General features: G+C 42.1%; 3 protein-coding genes across 3 annotated transcripts; all 3 read left to right on the forward strand.

Annotated features, from left to right (window-relative positions):
- The first annotated feature begins 1,077 nt into the window (after window positions 1-1,077).
- On the forward strand, window positions 1,078-12,805 carry LOC107220471 (transmembrane protease serine 9). The gene is made up of 12 exons (XM_046734329.1): window positions 1,078-1,748; window positions 2,185-2,293; window positions 3,064-3,226; window positions 4,615-4,823; window positions 5,204-5,455; window positions 5,788-5,905; window positions 9,374-9,458; window positions 9,911-10,007; window positions 10,132-10,294; window positions 10,461-10,678; window positions 11,663-11,865; window positions 12,224-12,805. Exons 1-12 carry the CDS (start codon window positions 1,629-1,631, stop codon window positions 12,401-12,403), a joined length of 1,917 nt encoding a protein of 638 aa, XP_046590285.1. The 5' UTR covers window positions 1,078-1,628; the 3' UTR covers window positions 12,404-12,805.
- A 502-nt stretch (window positions 12,806-13,307) lies between these two features.
- On the forward strand, window positions 13,308-16,010 carry LOC107220462 (vitamin K-dependent protein C). Its single transcript, XM_015659070.2, has 7 exons — window positions 13,308-13,525; window positions 13,954-14,038; window positions 14,112-14,277; window positions 14,516-14,721; window positions 15,267-15,478; window positions 15,554-15,611; window positions 15,698-16,010. Exons 1-7 carry the CDS (start codon window positions 13,352-13,354, stop codon window positions 15,817-15,819), a joined length of 1,023 nt encoding a protein of 340 aa, XP_015514556.2. The 5' UTR covers window positions 13,308-13,351; the 3' UTR covers window positions 15,820-16,010.
- Window positions 16,011-16,518: 508 nt separating this feature from the next.
- Window positions 16,519-22,257, forward strand: LOC107220472 (transmembrane protease serine 9). The gene is made up of 14 exons (XM_046734330.1): window positions 16,519-16,660; window positions 16,737-16,923; window positions 17,432-17,637; window positions 17,925-18,124; window positions 18,195-18,252; window positions 18,825-18,944; window positions 19,577-19,746; window positions 19,813-19,911; window positions 19,999-20,050; window positions 20,145-20,313; window positions 20,389-20,597; window positions 20,691-20,884; window positions 20,969-21,026; window positions 21,118-22,257. The coding sequence occupies exons 1-14, from the start codon at window positions 16,519-16,521 to the stop codon at window positions 21,240-21,242; spliced, it is 1,989 nt and encodes a 662-aa protein (XP_046590286.1). The 3' UTR covers window positions 21,243-22,257.
- The last annotated feature ends 351 nt before the right edge of the window (window positions 22,258-22,608 follow it).

Genomic DNA, 22,608 nt, shown 5'->3' on the forward strand with positions numbered 1-22,608 from the left:
TACTCGAAATTGGTAGGGGAGTAGCATTGTTTGCAACGGTCCGATGGTTTCACTAACCCACATTGGGCCGCTGAAAGCAAAACGCCAGACTCCTCCTGACCCCGATTCCGTCCCAGCGCGCGCGCATCTCATTAAATAAACCATACTAATTTTCCCCCACACCATTCCATCCCTTCTCCCGCCTTCCCTTCCCCCAGTGTGTCCCCAGCACCTTTGCATTACAACCGTAATTGTACACTCGCCTCAAAATACTTCACATGACCAGGTAATTTTGAAAGAAAGCCGTAGTTAAGGTACAATCGCTTGCATTGGCTCTCCGTGTCGCTGCACATTATATGCACACGAGCGTGCGTGGATCCATTAATATAAGTTTCAAGACACGGATTTCTTTCCGAGAATCAGCCTTTCGCCAAAGAAAGTCGATCACCGAGGTTCAAATGTATAAGTCAGCAACAAGTGGCGCCTCAATTGCTTCTTGAATTGTCTGAAATACGAAGGCGCCGATTCATCCGACTAATGCGTAATCCGTTCTCATGGGGATGAAAATGGAAGCACTGTCCGAGATAAGGCACGAAAGCAATTGTGGTGTATTACGCACCTGCATACAAGCGGAAAGGAATTTCCAAAGAATCTTGTGTAACGTCTTACGCTAAGAATCACTGCGTAATTTTCATAAATATTTTCTTATTCACGGCTAAACCTTCGTCACTCACCGACTAAAAGGAATTTTCGTCGTGCACTGCATGAATAATACATGCCGCCCATACCTCTTCCTATCTTCCAGAGCTTATCAGTCGCCTTCGCACGTCTGACCTTGACCCTTATCCGATGGACAGATACGAAACCTCTCCAATGTAATAATGGCTGAACTTTCGGTGAATTGGCAAATATATTTACCGACTCTGATTCACCGTTCTATCCACGGTTACAGCCGCAAATATACAAAGGTGAAACTGACGCAAATCATTACCGAGACGTTAACTATTCAAATATTGACCGAATGCGTGGGAGGCATTTTATCGGGGCCTAAAAAAGTTAAACTCAGAATTTATAGACAGTTTCAAGAGTGACGGGTCGTTGTGATCGGAACTGACACATCGTATAAAGCCTCCTCGTTATATCGCAGCGGGAGTGTCAAAAATAGTGAGAAGAAGTCGGAGGAGGCCGGATAGACGGTGGGACATACCCAGTTGGAGAGAAAGAACTTTCTTTAACCGCACGGAGCCGCGCCAGCGACGAGCAGCCGTCTTCGACGTAGCGCTGCTTCGGTCAGTTCCTCGTGTTTATGGAGTCGGTGAAAGCAGCGATCGGGCATCTTGACTTTGGACTATCGTGCGATCCGTTCTCCAACTCGATCGCGGGAAATTTACCGTACAGCAACGACATTGAGCGGTGCTGAGCTTTCGAATAAATCATAACTTGGCGAATATACTGGGCAGAAAGGGAAACTGCAATTATAATGCAAGTGGTGCTTACTCCGGGGTTATCTTCTCGGGACGTTAAGTGTGTTCAGTGCGCGTCAGTGGGGCAGCATCTCGAAGGCTCATCGCGCCGCGATTGAGCCGGATCCAGTGGCTTATTAACAATTGCACTGGAGGAAGGCATAAGCTGAGACATTTATTCGGAAAATGAGAACATCCGGGTGGATATTTCGGGCGCTACTGTTACATCTTGCCATCCTGACAAGTGCCGCAGGACTATCGGTGGGATTTAATGAGAAACCTCGCCAGCGATCGGCCAACTCTCAAGTAAGTCGAGCCCCCGGTCTTTCGTCAGACTCTCGCGCCAAAATCTTGTACCCAGTCTCTCACGTAATTACTCTGCCAATTTCAACTCTCGTTACTCCCCGACCTTGACGCACACTGTGAAAGATGATCACTTTCTTTTCCGATGGTCATGTCTCCGTACACCTCGTGATCGGTACGCGGACATTGAACATTCGCTTGTACCAGCCGTTTTCAATTACGCATTCGCCGGAGCCTATTCATTCGGTTTTTGGGGTCACGCTCGATGTTTTTCAATGGGCTGCAACCTCGTGCTGGAGACGTGGGTGGCGTTAGGCACCTTCTCGCATGCATCGACGGAAATGTCGATGTGGAGATACCTTGACAGCTACTAAAATCATATGTTCACCACCTCGTCTGTAAGAAAGTAGTTTTCCACTAACGGATGTATTTTTTTCAGATCACAGACGGTGACCGATCAGCGAGATTTCTGTTTGACGAAATATTTGGAATCGACGTGTCTGGACTCAGTGGCGACGATGAGGAAAGAATTAGGAACTGCACGTGCGGTAAGCGAATTTCATATTCTGACAAAAGCGATCTGCCGATTCAGAGTGATCGGAATTTTTGATACGAACTTCTAGTACCCAGTTCTCCTATTTTCTGAATTTGCCATTCTTTGGAGTCTCTCTGAACCGAATTAATAGTGCCTGTAATAACGTTAAAAATAGCAGGGCCAGCGAATGTTGTCAAAAGTTTTGAACTGCTTTACCGCGAAATGAATTTTTTCACGTTTCCGGCTCTATGACTCAACGAAAGGTTAACCTTTAACACCTCAATTTTCACGGCGAGTTATTAGGACCAACAATTTTTTTCTGAAGTGAAAGTCTTGAAATTCGAACTCTTTGGTGTTAGCCGGAATCCATGCAGTGAATCTGTTCTCGTAGCCACGATATAACAGTACGTGTTTTCGGAGAAAGTTCTTTACATACCTACATTTCAATTTGATACTATAATTAACTGATAATCATTTTCTGATATTTCTCCGTTTCAAACTACTGGGTGAGAACGATGTGAGGATTTAAATGCCAAAATTTCAATTGTTCTTAAGCAAAGTTTTTTTCGCTTTGAAATTCTTATTGTGCAAGTTACATGCGGAGCCTGTGATATGCAGAGTTGTAGCCAATTCCATGACCCTTAAAATTACGTCATTCGCTGATTCAATGGTTCTCGTTCTCGTCGATTTGTGTTCCGTTAACTTACCGTGAATATTTACTCAGTGTGCACTTTCTACTACGTTCTGAATAACGAACCAAGTGTGAATTACTGTCCTTTTCAGATTGTGGCATCTCTAATCAGGAAGATCGTATTGTGGGTGGCAGGCCTACCGGACCAAACAAATATCCGTGGGTGGGACGTATTGTCTACGATGGGCTATTCCATTGCGGGGCAAGCCTTCTAACGAACGACTACCTTCTCACTGCCGCCCATTGCGTCCGCAAGTAATATATCCCATGCATATAATCTACCGATCTATATTGCCGCCGCCGGTTAAATTTTTAGTCCAATAACACCGCGCCCACGTGTGCCCTAAAAATATCGAGCCTCCGAACCGTTCTTCGTAACTCGATTCTTCAAAGAATTATCATATACACAAAGCGATTATACCAGAGGTTAATTTCAGCTTGCCAAGTATAAGGATTTCAACAGTTTCGTCATACTGTTGTTGTGTATTATTTTCTGGCCAAATTCTAACCAGAAAACTGATTTCTCGATTATTTGCTGAGAGATAAATGCATATTGTATGACATACCTTCTCGCTATTTCATCCACAATTAAATATTCCGGATATCAAGGCACTTGAGCTAATCCGAGAGATTCGATTAACGTAAAGTCGTTTCACGACCCCGCCCACGTTTTAATTAAATCTTACCGACGGAGGTGATTCTCGAGTTCATTGTCGAGGTGTCAGCGTCGACGAGTCGTGAATTATCAGGCTGGAGTGAGGGGTGTGCAAATTTAGTGCTTTATAGTCCCAGATATAGCCAGAAAAACTCATCGGCCAAACGGCTGTGCAGTTCTTGCCTCTGAGTCCCTGTGCAACAATGTTATCTAACCTAATCGCCGTTCAGAGTTATAACATGTCGTAATCGACGGTAATATTTTATCGAAATAATGGGATGGATCAGTCCGCGTCATACACAGATTTGGACTCCTGTGTCTGTGACGGGAGCACTGAATTAGACTGCTGCTCTATCCACAATATATTTTATATATATATCTTATTATTTTATATATATTTTATATATATATCGCGCCACGGTGATAGCTCGATTTTAACAGAAATATTACGAATGAATTAGTTCAGATGAAAAACAATTCTCAGCCGAGAAAATTCCGTAAAGCTGGCAATGAAAGTATCGCGACGATTCAGCCGAAAAGCTGGATCTAATTAAGTCGTATAATCTGGCCCTTCCATATAAGGGCACTATTTCCGTAAACTGGGTTTCATCCGACTCAGATTTCATCATTTTTCGTGGGATGAAAAATTCATTGGGCTAGGTAAAAAAACCGCGTAAAAAACCTTCAACTTCAAGGGGATACTTACACGCAAGTAAAAAAACTCTGCGTCGAAAAGATTGTGCAAAGCTCTTCTTTCTTTTCTTTCTGATACTTCTGAACATTTCCTTAAATGACCCGAATACCATGTATTCGTAATGACTGGAACTATCCCCGACCCCGAAATATTAGTTTTCAAATGCAAATGTTCGAGTGAAATTCATTGTACGTTTCAAACCGCGAACAAATTACAACGTGGAATATTTTGTAACATTAGGTAATTTGTTTAAAAAATATTAAACTCCCCTTAACCGTTGAACTGTTTTAACAGCCTGCAAAAATCGAAGATCCGGATTGTACTAGGTGACTACGACCAGTACGTGACAACTGATGGAGTTGCGGTGATGCGAGCAGTCAGTGCCATTATTCGCCACAGAAACTTTGACACGAATTCCTACAACCACGACGTAGCGCTGCTCAAGTTGCGTCGTCCTGTAAAATTCACAAAGACTGTACGTCCAATATGCCTGCCTAATCTGGGTAAGTGATTTTACTGAGTGACCCTGTTCCAACTGGAGTATCGAAACGTGAAAGTGTTGATTTCAATATCGAGTATGTTACTTGGTAGTTTTCCCACCAAAAAAAAAACTTGACGGAATGAATAACAGGTGGAATTTTTGCTGACGAGTTTTCGATGGTTATTTGTTTCAACTAAAAGGTGATTCGCTACTCAATTTAATTGCGGTTCATCAAACTCTGCTCGAACGAGTTTGCTAATGGAGTATAAAATATGCCCCCAATGAGTTCATGGTTTTATTCGAGTATAGAGTAGGTACTCAATAATTCACCTGGCAATGTACATCGAATAAAATTGAGCTCCAAGCGTCGAGCAGGAACGCTGAAATGATTTATTGAAACAGGTTCGGACCCCGCTGGAAAGCTGGGAACGGTAGTGGGATGGGGCAGAACAACGGAGGGCGGGATGCTGCCAGGCCAAGCGAACGAAGTCCAGGTTCCAATACTGAGCCTCACTCAGTGTCGGCAGATGAAATACAGGGCCACAAGAATCACTAGCAATATGATCTGCGCCGGACGCGGGTCGCAGGATTCTTGCCAAGGAGACAGCGGAGGTCCCCTCTTGGTGCCCAATGGCGACAAGTACGAGATAGTCGGTGAGTCATTATTCACTTGCGGTTAACAGTACTGAGCCCGAATTATGTCATAAACTCGTTACGAAAGCTTGATGATCATGCGGAGCCTTCGCCTCGGGGCATCAATGTGGTATCAGAACTGAGTAAGCCTGGAAGCATCGTAAGTTGCTCTTTGCGAGTTACCTCAGGGCGTACTCGTTGATCCGATCATGAAGTTGTGCACGATCACTGGCTCTTTGGCGGTCAAACGCCTGCGGCGTCTGGTGGATGATCAATGTCATGAACATCGTGGATCATTGTACGCGTAACTATTCATTCGCGATGTTGACTCGATCTGCGTTTTTGGTTTATAGGAATTGTTTCCTGGGGCGTGGGATGCGGCCGGCCGGGTTACCCCGGCGTTTACACGAGGGTGGCGCGATATCTGAACTGGATTCAAACCAATATGAAGGGCACGTGCATCTGTGCGAAGTGAGGAGGAAGCGTTTCGTGTTTCATAAACCGAAATAAAAACTTGCGTGAACTTGACGTGCGCCAGAAGTGGATAACGGAGCCGGAAGCAAATTTATGGCTCGTGTTAGAGACATTTCACTCCACTGTTAGCTACTATAATGTGATATTTTTTTCGAGTGGGTCTAATGTATATGCACGAAAGAACTCGCCTCGAATTAATAATGACGCCATTAACGAGGCAACAGTGCAGAGCTCATGGTACAAGTAATCGATATAATACACAACCTCCCCTTTAACGAGCATAGGAAAGTGTAAATAAGTTGCTGAAAGCCTGCCGCTATATCAAGGTGATATTATAACTATTATGTGTATAGAAATAATTAGTAATGGCAATGCTTCGTCCGCAAGAAGTTATTTATTATATGCAAGGAATATTATTGCTCAGCTGTAGATTTGATTACATTTTTAAAACTTTTCCTTATAAATAAAAGTTGCTACTTTGTTTTCGGAAAACAATAGTGGAAAAACAAACCATTGAGCGATTTCGTTAATACGATTCAGTTATATGAGCCATATTACATTAACCCTACGTTCCCATTGTTATTTTTTGTACACGGTTCCCACTGTGGACACTTTAGTGCTCGGATGTTATTTTGCAGGGAATCCTGCGTCAAAAATTTTCGAAAAAATTCTTGAACACAGCAAAATATATGGGTTTCATACTCCAGTAGATTTTGGATCGAAATCTTTTGCTGAGTCTTTCAAAAAAAATTCTCAAAGTTTGCTACAATAAGAGCTTTGCAATATTCAATTAGTACTAAAGAGTACACAGTGGGGACGGAGGATTAAGTTATTTAGTTTTTCACTCGTACACCGTTTTTACCAAAGAAATAGAATCGATTCTATCATTCACTCGCTTTACAGAACGATAACCTCGCATTGCCGTGATTTCCGAATTCAATTTTCTTTTCTTCTCTTTTTGTATAATTTCTAGTAGAAGATTTTCATCCGCTCATTCTTGCACCAAGAATGAATATTATCACTGATAAATTCCATTGTATGATTTACTTTTAAACCCGAATGTTAAATTTGATTTTAAGTAGAATTGTCGTTGCAGAATTTTATTGCCCACCGTGTATACGTAAATATTGCATTAAAATGAGATTTTCCGGGCATGTAATTGGAACTTGGATGTAAAAATGTACTTGCAATAATTAGTGTAAACCTTTCGCTCATAAACAGTGTTCATCTGATGGAAAATACACACCAGTATACGGGCAATTCCTATTTATTCGAAAACTCATTACAAAGTTTTGTAACTATATCAAACAACTTTTATTTTTTTTTTTTTTTTTGCTGTCAAGAACATTTCGATATGTTTTGGAATGACGCAGTTTTATTGCGAGCTGCATATTATAAAATATTACATAGTTACAATATCAACTTCTTCCCAATAAATTACAAGGCACGAATTACATATGATTATTTGTAAATATAAATGACGTGTCGACAAAGGCTGACCTTTAGTTCGAGGTACTAAAACTAAAAAACTCCCTATGTGACATTATTTCTCCTAGCCGTATGCTGAAATCTTCGTTTCAAACTTGTCGATTGTAAGCAAACAAAAAATGCATATGCAATAGGTATGTGATGTGTATCCTAAAAAATCAAATTCCATTTACGTAAGCCATAAAAATATCGCGCGAATAGAAGATGGTGAAGGTTATACAGACAAAACCTCTTGCATGGCTAAAATATACTCCAATCAATTCGGGTTCATGATGAACATTCATACACAAGTTCTGTAACATTATGCAATAACGTTTCAGCGACAAAATGCACAGTTCATTGAAATCCAGACTAGGAGTCGATCCTCTTAAAAGAAAAATTCGGACTTTACCCAGCGAACTGGCTTATTAGCGTACATAATGATCAAGTACTGCAAATATCCCTTCACCGAACGGCATTCCTTACACCGTTTACGCCATTATCCACGAAATACGTCGTATGATACATAACTTATACCTGCGACTCTGAAAACGGGGATTTCAGAAAAGGTATGTGGTTACCTGGCGGAGACTCGGTGTATGTATGTATGAGTGCAAGTTATGCGCATAATACATGACATGTACACGAAACAATGACACTATACTTGTATAATAACGGTTCACTGTCAAACCGAAGGCAACGTGTTTCTTATGCCACTCCCCGGTTTCGTCGGAGGAGACAAAAATGTATGCACTATACACCTTACACGAACATCCTCATCGACGTGCCCTCCAAGCGAAGAATCGACCTGCATATGATGTATGTGACTGCAGCTCGACCGTGCATAATGAACATCAACATTAGCGCAAATGTTCATCGGAATGCTTCGTGTAAGAAATTGTTCGATTTTTAGTTTTCAAGAAGTAAAATAACGACTTCGCAAATTGATTTGTTCCATCGCGTTAATTCGCGTTGAAATTAAAAAAATAGGTTTATTCAGGTGATAGATTTGAATAGACGAATCTAAATCGAAACGTGATTCCAACCGTACTACAATGAATACAATTACTGCCATGATATTTAATGAGTACCTCCATAACTGCGAACAAAAATGAATCAGCAAATGTCCATTCTGTGGAACAGATCAAACTACTCATATTCTCTTATAAACTGTTCATATTCGAGTTACTAAATGAGTTTGACGTTGATATTTGAAAACGATTGTATGCAATAGTTGTAAGTTTAATCTAAAAATCAACCTCAATACCGAAACATGATCGGTGATCGGATAAACAGTTGTATGGAAATCATTATATCCCGTGGAACCTGAGACAGTTCAGCTAAATCGGTGCGATTTTGACCGCTCAGTTTATTCACCTTTTTTTTTTTTACCTAGATTCGGTTTTATTTATTCGAACTTTGAAGCAACTTGACGATTCCAAAACGAGTGAATCCCATTAAGCGTAAGTGTTCTTTCGTAAGTAACTTTCAATTCACGAAATTCACGGGGTTTGATGTTCCCATAAGTTTGGCACAGGGAATTTAACATGTTACTAAAAATAAGTAAGTAAAAATATTGTAAAAAATTCACGCCTCTCCGCTGCAATTGGCGATTCGGAGGACGAAAACGTCCGACGAATCTTGACTCGTGCAGTTCGCGGTCAGTGACAGCAATCGGGTTTGCCCGTGATCGTGATCGTGAACGTGAACGTGAACGGTGGACGAACAGCCATTTCTCGAAGACGCGGACACTCGAACGGTCGAGCGCCAAGTCCCTGTCCTCTTTTCTTCTGGAATATTAAACACGTCTAGGACGTCGTCAGTCTGGGCAAAGCGCTACTACGGTAAACTACCTGGTGCCCTGTGAGCCAATATGGTTTTGTTGTACCCCTGAAAGGTGTCCGTGAAATATTTGGCAAAGTGTACGCGATATCCAGAACGACTCGGCCTCCGAATTGAAAATCATAACAAAATTTGCATTCTATAAAAGAACCGTTAAACGCTTAGAATGAGTAACATGCTGAAATTATATTACTTGGCTGTAGCGACGGTGGTGTTATTGGGCCATGTTCATCAAACGCAAGTAAGTTCGAACGATGATAATTATTTGCAGTATTGCAAAGCTGTATCTTATAAGCGATTCGAGTTTTACACCAGAGTGATTACCGACGAGGGAACAGGTTATGCGCATATTTCCCTACCTCGCGGAGACCGTCGTGATCCCTAGAAGGGTAGTCGTTTCGAAGCGATCAGAGCATTTACAATTAGTACAGGTACGCACAATTTCAAAGGAGGAACTCCAGGCCTGTGATAACATACTGTTACTTCGCCTCGTTAGCTGCCTATTCTCCGACGTAATTCATAATTCAGTATCCAGCACGTACCCGGTAATTTGTTTTCCCCATTTCACCTCACGTGCGCGGATTATAAGATTACCGATGTATACGGAAGTATGTGTGAAGTTGGAATACGATGCTAATGAATGATTGCCATAAAACGTACATTGTGTGACAGTCGTTTGCCTGCAAATTACAGGGAAAGCAGGTAACGGTCAACCGGGGCAAAAACTTCTTCGGATTCTTCGGTAACAAGCCACCAGAGTCCGAGGCTGCTCCGGAAAAATGCCACTGCAGTAAGTTGATCCGAACGTCTTTTGTGGACCCAAAATCAGAATTTATAATGACGCCGGTCTCGTCGAACCGGTCAAGAAAATTACTGTCGCGCAAAAATAATGCTGAAAAATGTTTACGTTCCAGGTTGCGGTCTGCGAAACGAGGCGAGTCGCATCGTGGGAGGCCAGACGACGAAAAATAACGAGTTTCCATGGATCGCCAGACTTTCGTATCTTAGCAAATTCTACTGCGGAGGCACCCTTGTCAACGATCGCTACGTGCTGACGGCTGCCCACTGCGTCAAAGGGTTAGAACTTTGATATTTTATTTCGGACTCAAATCATAAAGTCGAACCGATTGGTTATTACGCAGTCGTCCGACAGTCAGAGCGATGACAGTGGCAAACGGAATGCTGATTCGAGGGTGTTCGTAGCATTGCCACACCGCCGGAGAGAGTTTACCAAATATTTCAGTTTCATTTTCAGATTCATGTGGTTTATGATCAAAGTAACTTTCGGGGAGCACGACAGATGCGACGAAGGGAACAAGCCGGAGACGAAGTTTGTAATCAGAGCTCTATCCGGCGAATTTAGTTTCCTGAATTTCGACAACGACGTTGCCTTACTACGTCTCAACGAAAGAGTACCGTTCTCGAATACTGTACGACCAATTTGTATGCCCACTGTCAAAGGTAACGGAATGCCGAAAGTTTCTTGAAACGCCATTATTACATTGATTTGGTGACACTGCTAATGATATTATTCGAAAACAAATTAATCTCTCCACCAGTTGATCTGATTCACGTGCTACGCATCGTGAGGGAATCTGATCGAGTATTAATTACAGCCTAAAGGTTTGTGTACGCCTCGGTGCCACCTTGTGATAAGCTTTTTTCAAATGTGTTCTTATACGTGAACGCATCCAGCTACCTACATTTCGACATTACGCATTAAGTCGCGTAGGCGATACAAAGAAATAAAATGACACGCACCTATACCACCTTGATAAACAGGTTTCAATCTCGTACACGCCTATATTTATCAGGTTGATACCGGGCGAAAAAATTCCAAATATAATTATCACCACTCGAATCTGGTTTGGCTGCTTCTCTGGCATATTGCTATGATCGCTTTATGACATCGAATGATTTTATGTTTTACTTAGTATCAATGCTACGTTGTAATTTTTTTCAAATTACGATTTCGGCAGAGACAGTCGTGCAGATCATATTAGCAATAAGGTAAAACTTCGAGCTTTTGCGCATATAGCTATAGGTCATGCCGCGTTTGAATTCGCTACGTTCGTTTCGCAACCACTGAAGCGACCCACTTACCGTATCAATTGCATTATTGCATTGACTGCAGCAAGTTGATAAGTGATGTTCGAAAAGTAGAAATACGGGTACATGCATCGTTTTGCGCAACGACATGTCAAGATGCGGAAATCATCGATACGCGTGATTTGGTACGCGGTTACAACAATTACGCGTGAAGAAATTCCGAAACAAATTACAATTAGACTACGCACGAAAATTCTATAATCTATTGTACAATTTTATGATCTTCCGTCGAGTAAATATTTATCCGGTAATATCTTACGAACGTGAAAGCGAACTGGTTTTTGATGTGTACTCTGCCTGTTTAACGAATCTAATATACGGGTATTCTCGTGACAGACAACCAGTACGTGGGCACGAAGGCGATTGCAGCTGGATGGGGAACCCTGCAAGAAGATGGAAAGCCGTCGTGCTTACTACAGGAAGTTGAAGTTCCAGTGATGAGTTTGGCGGACTGTCGCAACATGAGCTACAATCCTCGGATGATATCCGACAACATGCTTTGCGCCGGTTACCGCGAAGGCCTGAAGGACTCCTGCCAGGTAACGGAGTATATGTTCTGAAACGTTTTCTCTTCCCGTCCCACGTCACGATTTTCCGTACAAAAAATGGTCCCAGCCTCTACGACCGGGTCTCATCCGCCCTCAAGAACCAGAGGGTAAAATAATCCCGCGTATCTCCTGATCGTGGTGTCCGATAGAGACAGCCTGTGACGCTGCAATTTTTACAGAACTGGTTTAGGACTGATTTCAGTGGAATTTCAATTTACGAATCGTATCGCAAAGCGCAGGGTGAGACACCGACAGCTCAACATTTGGGAGCGTAGCGAATCGGAATCTGAATGTTCGACGTAAAACTGCAGCCGATGGATAAGGAGTTTTTTCTTTCGATTTATTTCAGGGAGACAGCGGTGGTCCGTTGGTGGCTGAACGGGAGGACAAGAAATACGAGCTGATCGGCGTCGTCTCCTGGGGGAATGGGTGCGCGCGTCCCGGTTATCCTGGCGTTTATACCCGTGTCACGCGTTATCTAGACTGGATACTTGAAAACACAAAAGACGGTTGCTTTTGCGAAGACTGAGAACCGCGTGACGTCACAACCGTGTGCCAACAATTTTTTCATTAGTGATTTGTCATTCGTATCGATCACGGACAGCCGAATTTTTTAGTTTCGTCCCAAAACGCTTATTCCTATATTCTAGTAATTTTTTGTACACATATTTTTCAATAATTTTAGTTTCTTTTTTTTTTCTAATCATCTAATACATACCGTTGGAGTACGGACGGTGTCTATAAGGATTTGTATATATATATCATATACGTCCACTAATTTCGCGGCTATATAAACTTATTTAGCGACTATGTTTATAGGATATGCTATATTTTTCAATTTATGTACGTATATTTGGTTTTATTCAAATTCAATCGATTAGTCGGTATACCGCGCAGAATATTTTTTAATAAACTTCCAGACCATAATTTATACCTATTATTCTTATTTATATTTATTATATAGTTGCATAGTGACCAAACATGCCTTACGGCTTCATAGAATCGTAAGAGGTACCTACTTTCGATGTTCTTTTGTGAAATCAGACTTATCGTTAATAAATGACCATTGATTATCGATACAAAACGAAGTCATTAACATTTGAAAGCCGATGAGGTCAACGATTCTGTCTTCGAGTCACATATCTACCATGGAATCAGTCAGCCAACGCGAATACGTCTCTGTTGAGTCACATTCAACGAGGTAAACAACTCTTGGACGTAGATCGCAATTTAATGATTCTCCTCACCGGCGCGCGATCCCATGAATTAATGTCTGTCCAAGCTCGAACAGGAATTACAGCATCTACGGATGTTTGAGTTGGCGAACAGCATATCGGGAAATAACAACATGGTCGAAACCCAGCCAAATAACGGGACAGGTTTTCCATAGGTCAGCGACTGAGTTGGAGATCTGTTGAACCTTCGGGTGGGATGCAAAGTAGTCAGTTTGCGCACGGAGAGATGGAAGGGGGCATAAATGCGGGTTGTTAGTACCGCTATGTCTGGATACCGGGTACAGGCCACTGTGCAGTTGTGCCTCGATTCGTCAGGCGTAATCATGAACCTACAGGAATACGTCAAGTTCCTATTCTGCGTCTTCGTCGTTGTGTTGGCAGTTACCGCCGCTCGTCCCGACGGCCCCAGAATCGAAGTAAGTGATGCGAAGATTTACGAAAATTATTTACCGAGTCGAAGAGAGGAACAAATCCTTATATTTAATGGTCATCTGGGAGGTGTCTCCACAAACTGGTCCTATAGATTTCATCAAGTGTTGATCCAAGCAGCTAATTGTAAGTGACGATCAACATCAACGCCGCGCATAAGGTCATGTGCATTAATTGATGATTGAGGATGTTTATCTGAACGTGGAAACCAAATATGTACTTTGAAAAACGTTAGAAAATTGCAGTAGTAGCTTTTTACAGATCCTGCAGATGGTTGCTGAAGCCACTGTCATGTATTGTGGATAATAAATGCTATGGAGATTAATTTCGTCGACATTCAACACGTATTGTTACCTTCGGCCTCGTCTCCACGTGCTTCTTGGCACATTTGATTAACGACTTTTGATTTCCGTAGAATTCGGAGGACGTCGAGAAAGTTCGAGTGACTCGAGGAGTCCTGGATTTCATTTTCGGAGGTCTCAAGTCTTGCGGCGGATGTCGTGGGTATTTCAACGATACTGTAATTCAAATCAATTCTCTGTTTTTTCACTCAAAATTACGAATGTACCGCAGAATGCGGACGACCGAATCGTGGTGGGGCGAGAATTTTGGGCGGCGAGTACACCGACACCCACGAGTTTCCATGGCTGGCCAATGTCCATGTGAAATCAAAACTAGTCGTTAGCGGGGTTTTGATCAACGATCGATACGTCATGACCGCCGCCAGCCAGCTCATTGCGTAAGCCAATCAATTTTCCTTGTCAGCAGTTATGCAATTACCTACGGTTCAGCTCGCGACTAGTTTACTTTGAGATTGAACGGAATCCCGGGTATTCCGATTCCTAGATGAAATACAGAGATGAGTAATCGCGGTTACAAAGTAGGTACCATCAACTCGCTGTTAGCGCGTCGTAAATCATACGCTCAATGGTTATTCATAACTTTTTCATCGCCTTTTAACCACACGCAATGTCCAGAGCCACAGCGCCAGAGATCAAAGTGTCTTTGGGTGAATACGACCGTTGCCACTTGGACATATCTTCGAGCAACGTGAGTGTGGAAACGGTGATACCGTTCCCGGAATTCAACCCCGAATCTCGAGGCCATGACTTGGCTCTACTTCGCCTCAGTCAACCTACAAAGTTTGAAAGAAGGATTTCACCGGTCTGCATGCCTAATCCAGGTACATTGCTCGAGATAAGTTTGTCGCTAATTCATTCTGCTGCCCCATGGAACTCTCGGAACCTGCGGTCGTTCCGATACCGCATAATGTTGTTTTCAGCCTCGTTAGTATCTTCCTGGATTCACGACCATTCATCAGTCAACGAAATCCCCGAAAGAGTTATGTGCTACCCATAATACACCGCATTTGGTTCAAGGCATTATGCATATCTAGCCGAAAAATTTTCCAAGACTCTTAACGATTTTTGACTCCTAACAAAATCATTTCGAAAAGATAATTCAGCCTGGAAATTAATTTTTCTGGGTTTGTTTCGATATGAAATCGTTGAAAATTGGAGACGGTCTGTTCGTTTCATTTCACTGCTACGTACGAGTCGTTACATGACTAATCTCACTTTCTTAGATTTCGCAACGACGCAATCTGTTCTAACACACGTAAAACTATCCTACGGGACCCTGCCGTGCAGTTCTCCCATTTATATTCATCGACCGGCCCTAAATCTCACCCAGAATAACGATAATAGGAATTTATTTCCGATTCCGCAGGGTCCACTTATTTAGGGCAAGTAGGAACTCTCTCCGGCTGGATCGAAGGTAAGGCCGTGGACGCTTCCGAGACGAGAACATGTCGACCCCGAAAGCTGGGTCTTCCGGTTCTGGGATACAGCGAGTGCATCAAGTCCGGAGTTAGTCTAGCAAGCTTTCACGACGATTCCGGATGCATTGGAGTTATCGGCGGAAATTCTCTCGTGTGCGAAGTAAGTCTCAGATTAAAAAATTCTCGACATAATTAAAAGCTGGGAAATCGAACGATCCGATTATTTTTTTCACAGAACGACGTCGGTTCATCCGTTCTCTACAGATCATACGCTGACGTCTACGATCTCGTCGGTAAGTTTTGATGGTTATCGAAGTTGATCATTGCCCCGAAAAAAAGTGAACTGCTCGTGATTGTCATTCGTAATTTTAATTTTCAGGTATTATGTCGGACGTGAATAAATGCGACGACAAACCAGCGGGTGCTGTGTTCACCCGAATTGGGCCTCATCTTGATTGGATTTTACAGCAGACCAAAGACGCTTGTTACTGCACAAAATAATCATCGAAACTATGTTTTTCAGTCAATTTCAATGACCTTGGCACTTCGTGTTGTTTTAATTTGCAATATCTGTTCAAGCACCTTAAGTTAAATGTGTTGTACGATTTTTACCGTGTCCACATTTCAATGGATCGAATCTTGATAAATGGGTACTACTGATATATTCTCATATATTAGCTGAAACACACAAACGTGAATAATTATTTGATTAATTCCGTATTTTTTATTTTTTTTTGTTCACTATCGTAATATCCACTTTATTCCCAAGTCAAAAATCACATTATTCAGATAAAGGAGTGAAACGGACAGCGGGAAGATTAAGTACCAAACGTAGTTCATAAATTTAGGATAACACGCGATAGACGTCCTCTCGGTAGTTGCGGGAGTAGTGAAAACGTCGATATTCTCACTTTCCCATGTTTTCGATACCATAAAATTCCGACGATTTTGGCTTAAGCCGGTGTCGAAAGTCTCCATAAATATTTTACAGTCAAGAGAGATATCACTGGATGATCGAATATACGGGTCGCTATATACCATTCCGTAAAAGTAATGAAACAATTGTTCATTAAACCGGCGACGCAGCGTGCGGGATAGATAACTCATCCAACTAGAAACTACTGCATGGGCAGTCGCCGAGTGTGTTTTCGTACCTGCATAAGCCCAGTTGTACCAGTTACCAAAAGCCGTTTTATAACAATGATACTTGTGAGTTTTTTGGCGATGCTGTCACTCTGCTTACTCTGCCCTGTACAGTGCTTGAATTCGGCTATAAAATCTGCTCATCGATCGTCGAGGCAATTAGATAATTCCTACGGAAGTCCAAGCTACAAGCACTGCGGTAAGATTAGCTTGAGGATGCGGGAGGAGTCGAGTTTCCTGCTCTTGATATGCAAATTTGTTACACTCTCGCACAGAATGCGGGAGATCAAATTCCCGCGGAGGGCAGGCGGGCTACACAAGAGTGGTTGGCGGCGTCAAGGCATCGCCGAATGAATTTCCCTGGATGGCGATGGTCGTCGCTAATGGTTCCAATCTTGTCTGCGGCGGTTCCCTGATAAACGATCGCTACGTCCTTACGGCAGCACATTGTTTGGCGTTGGGGTAAGAAATCATTTCGTTACCTCAAATCTTATATACCTGAATTACCGGATCATGTTACTTACGGTAATTAGGCGGACGTTCCGTCACTTCCCTACGGGGAATTCGTATCATATTTCATAAAAATCTATCACCGAGGATCCTCTTATATCCTCTTGGATACTGAGACGCTACGGATATTCTGTCAGTTCTAACGTATATAGCATAGAACTCCAGAGAAGTGATAAAATCTTGAAATTACTGTCAAAAATTAATTCCGATCTTTGGGTCTTTTGTCCTACTGTCTGTGGAACACCGTATCTTTTATCAAAAACTCGTTACTCCCGTTCTCATCAACTTTTGCCACCTCAAAAACTGCAGTTATTTCAAACTTTTACCGCTAATTCTCAACTGATTGAATTTCACCCCTCAGGGTACGTGTAGGGCTGTTGAAAATTTGATCACCACCGTAATTGCATTTCTTGTAATACCGTAAGTGAATTTGTACCTGACTGATGCCGTGATGCCAAAGTTTTAGCAAAGCAGAGACAAAGGTGGTGCTTGGTGAGCATGATCGATGCACGGCTGACTCTCGCACAGTGATACTTTCCGTTGAAAAGTTTTATCCGCATCCACAATTCCAAGAGGACACGAACCACGCTGACGCAATGCTCATTCGGCTGAACATGAGAGTCACATTCAACGAGTTCATCAGGCCGATTTGTTTGCCGAAAATGAGTATGTTGATAAAGTGCTTGGCCATGTAGAACCCGTCAGCTTTTCACCTAAAGTTCAGTCCTGCCGGGGGCGTTGAATTGGAAAAAAAAACTGTGATTTGGTACTTTGCAATTGTCGCTGCTCCGACCAAAGTCTGAAAGTGTATAACTTTAAATTCGAAGTAGAAAATCGTTCAAACATCAACAATATAAATTGTGGTTTTTATATCATTTTGAGAGAGTAACGGAGATGGCAGCGGCGGGGAGAGACAAACGTTTGTATAATTTAATACACGGACTTAATTACAGTACTGCAACGAAGCACGGCCTCACGGTTTGGCGGAAAGGTGGCCTTCACACTGGGCTGGGGCCGCGCTGACCATGGTGTAACAGTCTGCTCGCTGCGGGTCGTAGCTTTGGAAATTTATGAGACACAATCCTGTCCTACCAAAATACCAACGCTACTCTGTGCCGGATCCCGCCAAGCTGCGGGTCGCGACGCTTGTCAAGTGAGTTCTGTGTAAGCGTGAAATGAAACAGCAAGCAAATTTGCTTCAACGTCTTAAATTTCGGTTTCAGGGAGACAGCGGTGGTCCTCTGCAAGTCCGGAATAAAGATCGGAAATTTGAATTAATCGGTGAGTTACGTAGTGGAAATAGAAGTATATCGACAAGTTCCATTTTCATAAAAATTAAATTAAGTTGTTGTACTTTTTGATTCTACTTTAACTCGATGGCGCCGTTGATGCCAACGCTCACTATTCACCGAGTATAACATGCCTCCATTCGATTTAATAACTGAAGTTGCTGAAGTACTCAACCTCGTACACCGAGGTGAACAATAAAATTCGACCGAAGAGATTAGCATCGTTAAATTAGATTGCACCAAATTCGCGATTTGTAGTCCCAGATATCAATTGGAACTATGGAATGTACCGTAGTTTGGAGTAAATTATCGTTGTCTTTCGACAAGTTCTATGTGGTAAACCGGTCTTCTCTACCGATGAAGTTACTTAAATATTCATAGAGAGAATCAACGCTAAGTCCTTAATATCCCGGAAAAGTGTGCATATTTTCAGACACATCGATGTAATCATGCCTGCAAGCTTCAATGCACTGTTTCCTTATCGACAGAGCATTGATCTTAATCAAAACAGACATATGCGTTAACAAAAGAAGTATTGCGATAGATCATAAGCGTGCCTTTCAGGAATCGTATCAAATGGTATTGGATGTGGAAACCAGGATTTCCCCGGACTTTACACCGACGTTCCTCGACTTCTTTCGTGGATCCTTAAAGTTACGTCGCAAGATTCAATGTACTGTTGGCGTTGATCGAAAATCGACCTTTAGTGAATAAATTTCAGGTATTAATTGATTCTAGTTTATTTAGCATTGCGCAATGCTTACACATATTTACTCATGTCTATATACTGGAATGTTGAAATTTTATTACATGTTGGTATGTGCAGGATTACAAATAAAATTTGCGAGCTCGTGTCCATATGTGCCATGCGTGTCCATGTATCTTGAAAACATAAATAAAGATTACAGCATGTTGTTGAATTCATCCACTGATTTGAAGTCTAACCAGCTTTAAGCTTGCTCAGTTATATCTGGATAGTACTCAACAACCATTTACTTATACTTCAGGTAAGTATCAATCATGCAAATCAATAGGTAGCAGTTATTGAGTTATTGGTGATTATGAACAAAGTCTGACATATTGAGTAATACAATAATTGCAAATTCATTTATTAGATAAACAGTAACATTCTGACTACAAGGTGTTTTTTATAATTCACGTTCAAATCCTCGATTTAGCAGCTCTAATCGAGCTATCATAGAAATTAATTCTAAACGTCGAACGCTATAGACTCAACTACGCTACAGTAAATAGAGGCTTTGCATCCAATGAAATCATAAAAAATACATGCAATACCCTTTTAGCATTTTTTACAGCAACCTTGCCTTGGCTATGCTATTGCCGTATTGCCGTAAGCACAAATGGAATAAGAAGATGCAGAGAGGGGACGGAGCTCGGTAAATGTAAGATGAGGCAAAGAAAACGAGGAGCAACCAATGCAGGTAACGACAGATGCGAACCGAGTCGCTGTACGGGGGTTTGCCAAGTAAGCCGCATATCACTCGGGATATAGATCGAAGTATGCGGCCACCGAGCTCAGTAGCTTCTGTAGATTAGAGGGAGTCATCAACTCGGCGCAGTTATTCGCCACATTAGCACCATGAAACGGAGTGCAGCGTTATTCGCAATATGGTCTTTGCTGATACATCAGGTTAGTTGAATTTCTCTTTTGGAATAACGTCATGAAATAATGACAACGTCACCTAAATCGCACGATAAAATTACGTCGTCGTTCCAGGTGGTCGAGTCCCGGAAAACCTTGCAGCCTAAAGTCATTGATCCGGAATGTGGTAAATTTCATGTCATATCTATGCTGCGTAGCGCTATGACGCAGGCCAGAATCAACGATATGATCCAACTTCTTGTGTTTGTTGCTTGTACCAGAGTGCGGAGTTTCCGGCGAAGGAGTCGGCAACCGAATCGTGGGTGGAGTAATATCGGTGCCGCACACTTTCCCTTGGGTCGCAGCGATCTTCGTCAGAGGTTCTCTGCACTGCGGCGGAACCCTGATCAACGACCGATACATCCTTACTGCCGGACACTGCGTGAAATGGTATGTTTTCATGGATTACTGTGCAGCTACGTCGGCTTCGTGATCCTAAACTAGCGGTATCGTTGTCTCCCGCAGGACAAACCAGAACGATCTATCCGTATGGCTTGGAATCCACGACATCGAGAATCGCGATGGAGGCGTCGTGTCGCCCATCGAACAAGTGATTCTTCACGATGGGTTCAGGAGCGATTTCCTGCACGACACGAACGACATCGCTCTGATTAAACTCAAGTACCCCGTACGGTACAACGAGAACATCAAACCAGTTTGTCTACCTTACAGAGGTGCGACGAATGGATCAGTAAATTTTTTTCTCTAGGTCGATAATAACCAGATACTAATATTTATCTTCGGTGATAATTACACCCTTGTGATAGAATCGGACTACACCAATCACAAGGTCAGTGCTACCGGATGGGGCAGAGTCACCACCTCTGGTAATGCTTCCAGATTCCTCCGTCAAGCTGATCTGAAAGTTATGCCCTGGTCCGACTGTCGTAATACGTCGTTCGGCAACCATCTCACCAAGTCTATGCTCTGTGCGTACAATGACGACACGGACGCCTGTCAGGTACGTTTCTCTCTAGCCTATGACTTGTGCTGCTGTCCTTTTCAACTATTTATCAGCTGAACGTAGCTTTGTTAAAAACGATAGGGCGACAGCGGCGGCCCTCTGCTCTTCAAAAGACAGGACGACAAGTATGAAATCGTTGGTAAGACACCGCATAGCCACTTGTTACGTATTGGGTCAAACTGCCTGCTTTAATCAGTTAATTCGAAACCTGTGAATCTGTGATTTCGCAGGGGTTGTTTCTTGGGGTATAGGATGTGCCAGACGTGGCATGCCGGGTATTTACGTCAAGACTACCGACTACCTGGACTGGATAACCGCTAGAACCACAACCGCGATATATTGCGCCGATAATTAGTTGGATAGAAGTTTAATGATCGATGCGACACGTAAAAGTGTGAAATAGTACCTATTGTTGTTGTGATGGTTAATAGTGTCAAGAGAATACATTTAGGCCAATATCAAGTGTTTTTATCAGACGGTTAGGCGTGGCGGTGGCGACAAGCTTTTGGGTTTCCTTGAAGTGGCTGCAAAGAGAAGTACAGGACGAGAACAGTGCTACAAATTAAAATGGTAACCAGGAATGTGGAATCATATTCATGCATAGACAAAATTCTGTGTTGACTGTGACAGTAATAAAGATATTATGAGAATAGTACGAAAAAACAAAGACGTTCTGAGCATTGCGCTTAAATTTTACACGGGGTAAGCTACAAGCATCGAGCAAAGTTCGGTACCGTCTCTTTATCGTCTCCTGACGTCGTTAACGCAATCGCTACGGTATACATTTTCAATCTTATTTTACGACCAGCCTTATGAATTTCACGTCACCTTGATAACTTCTCAGACGCCTCTTACACCAGAAGTTGCTGATTAAAAACATAATAACAAATACACATAGCTATATAAAAGACTATTAAGTGAATCAAATGAAAATTTATGATCAGTGTTCATTATTGAAACCACGGTAGCGTAAAAATCACCAATCAAGACGAAAGTCGCATTCGTGCATTCGGCTACCACATAATAAATTCTCAGGTAAGGATATTTTGGTCGCTTGGAACGAGTAATTTCAATTTTCTCCGGTTCTCAAATCCACCAATATAAAAATAATGGCAAGTCAAATTTTTTTATTGAATTTATTTGTAGGACTAATAATCGAGTCGCACGTTTCAAGTTCACTAGCAGTTATAAATATTATTATAGACTCTTGTACAGATACATCATTACAAGCAAATTTCGTATCATAACTTTTTGCAGCCGAGTCTAAAAAACTGGTAACTGTTCGGTAGAAAGTAAGCCAAATTGGAAATAAGTTTTTAAGTCCAAAAGAGATCTTTTTCTTATTCAATGCAGAGAATTTCTCTTCATTTTATTTCTTTATTAATTCAAGCATAAAAAAAATATTTTCCGTAAAAATAATTCCAATTTCCAACCTTCAAATACAAAAGAGATAATGAACAAGACGATCATTAATAATACGATGAAATATAATTGTGAAGCATATTCCTATTCAATTTTACAACGTATAATTCTAACTCATCTCCAACTCAAATATCAGATAGGGTTAACCATGTGTTGTAAAAACAGTCCCAATTTCTGAAATTTATCTTAGGGAGAATCGCTCATTGAACAACGTCCATACTTCTTCCGATTGAATGCCAAACGAACACAACCGGGACGTCATTAAAATTAGTTGACCGCGTTAAACGCCAAATAGTATG

The sequence above is a fragment of the Neodiprion lecontei genome, chromosome 3, assembly GCF_021901455.1.
Source record: "Neodiprion lecontei isolate iyNeoLeco1 chromosome 3, iyNeoLeco1.1, whole genome shotgun sequence".
Classification (NCBI taxonomy): Eukaryota; Metazoa; Arthropoda; class Insecta; order Hymenoptera; family Diprionidae; genus Neodiprion; species Neodiprion lecontei.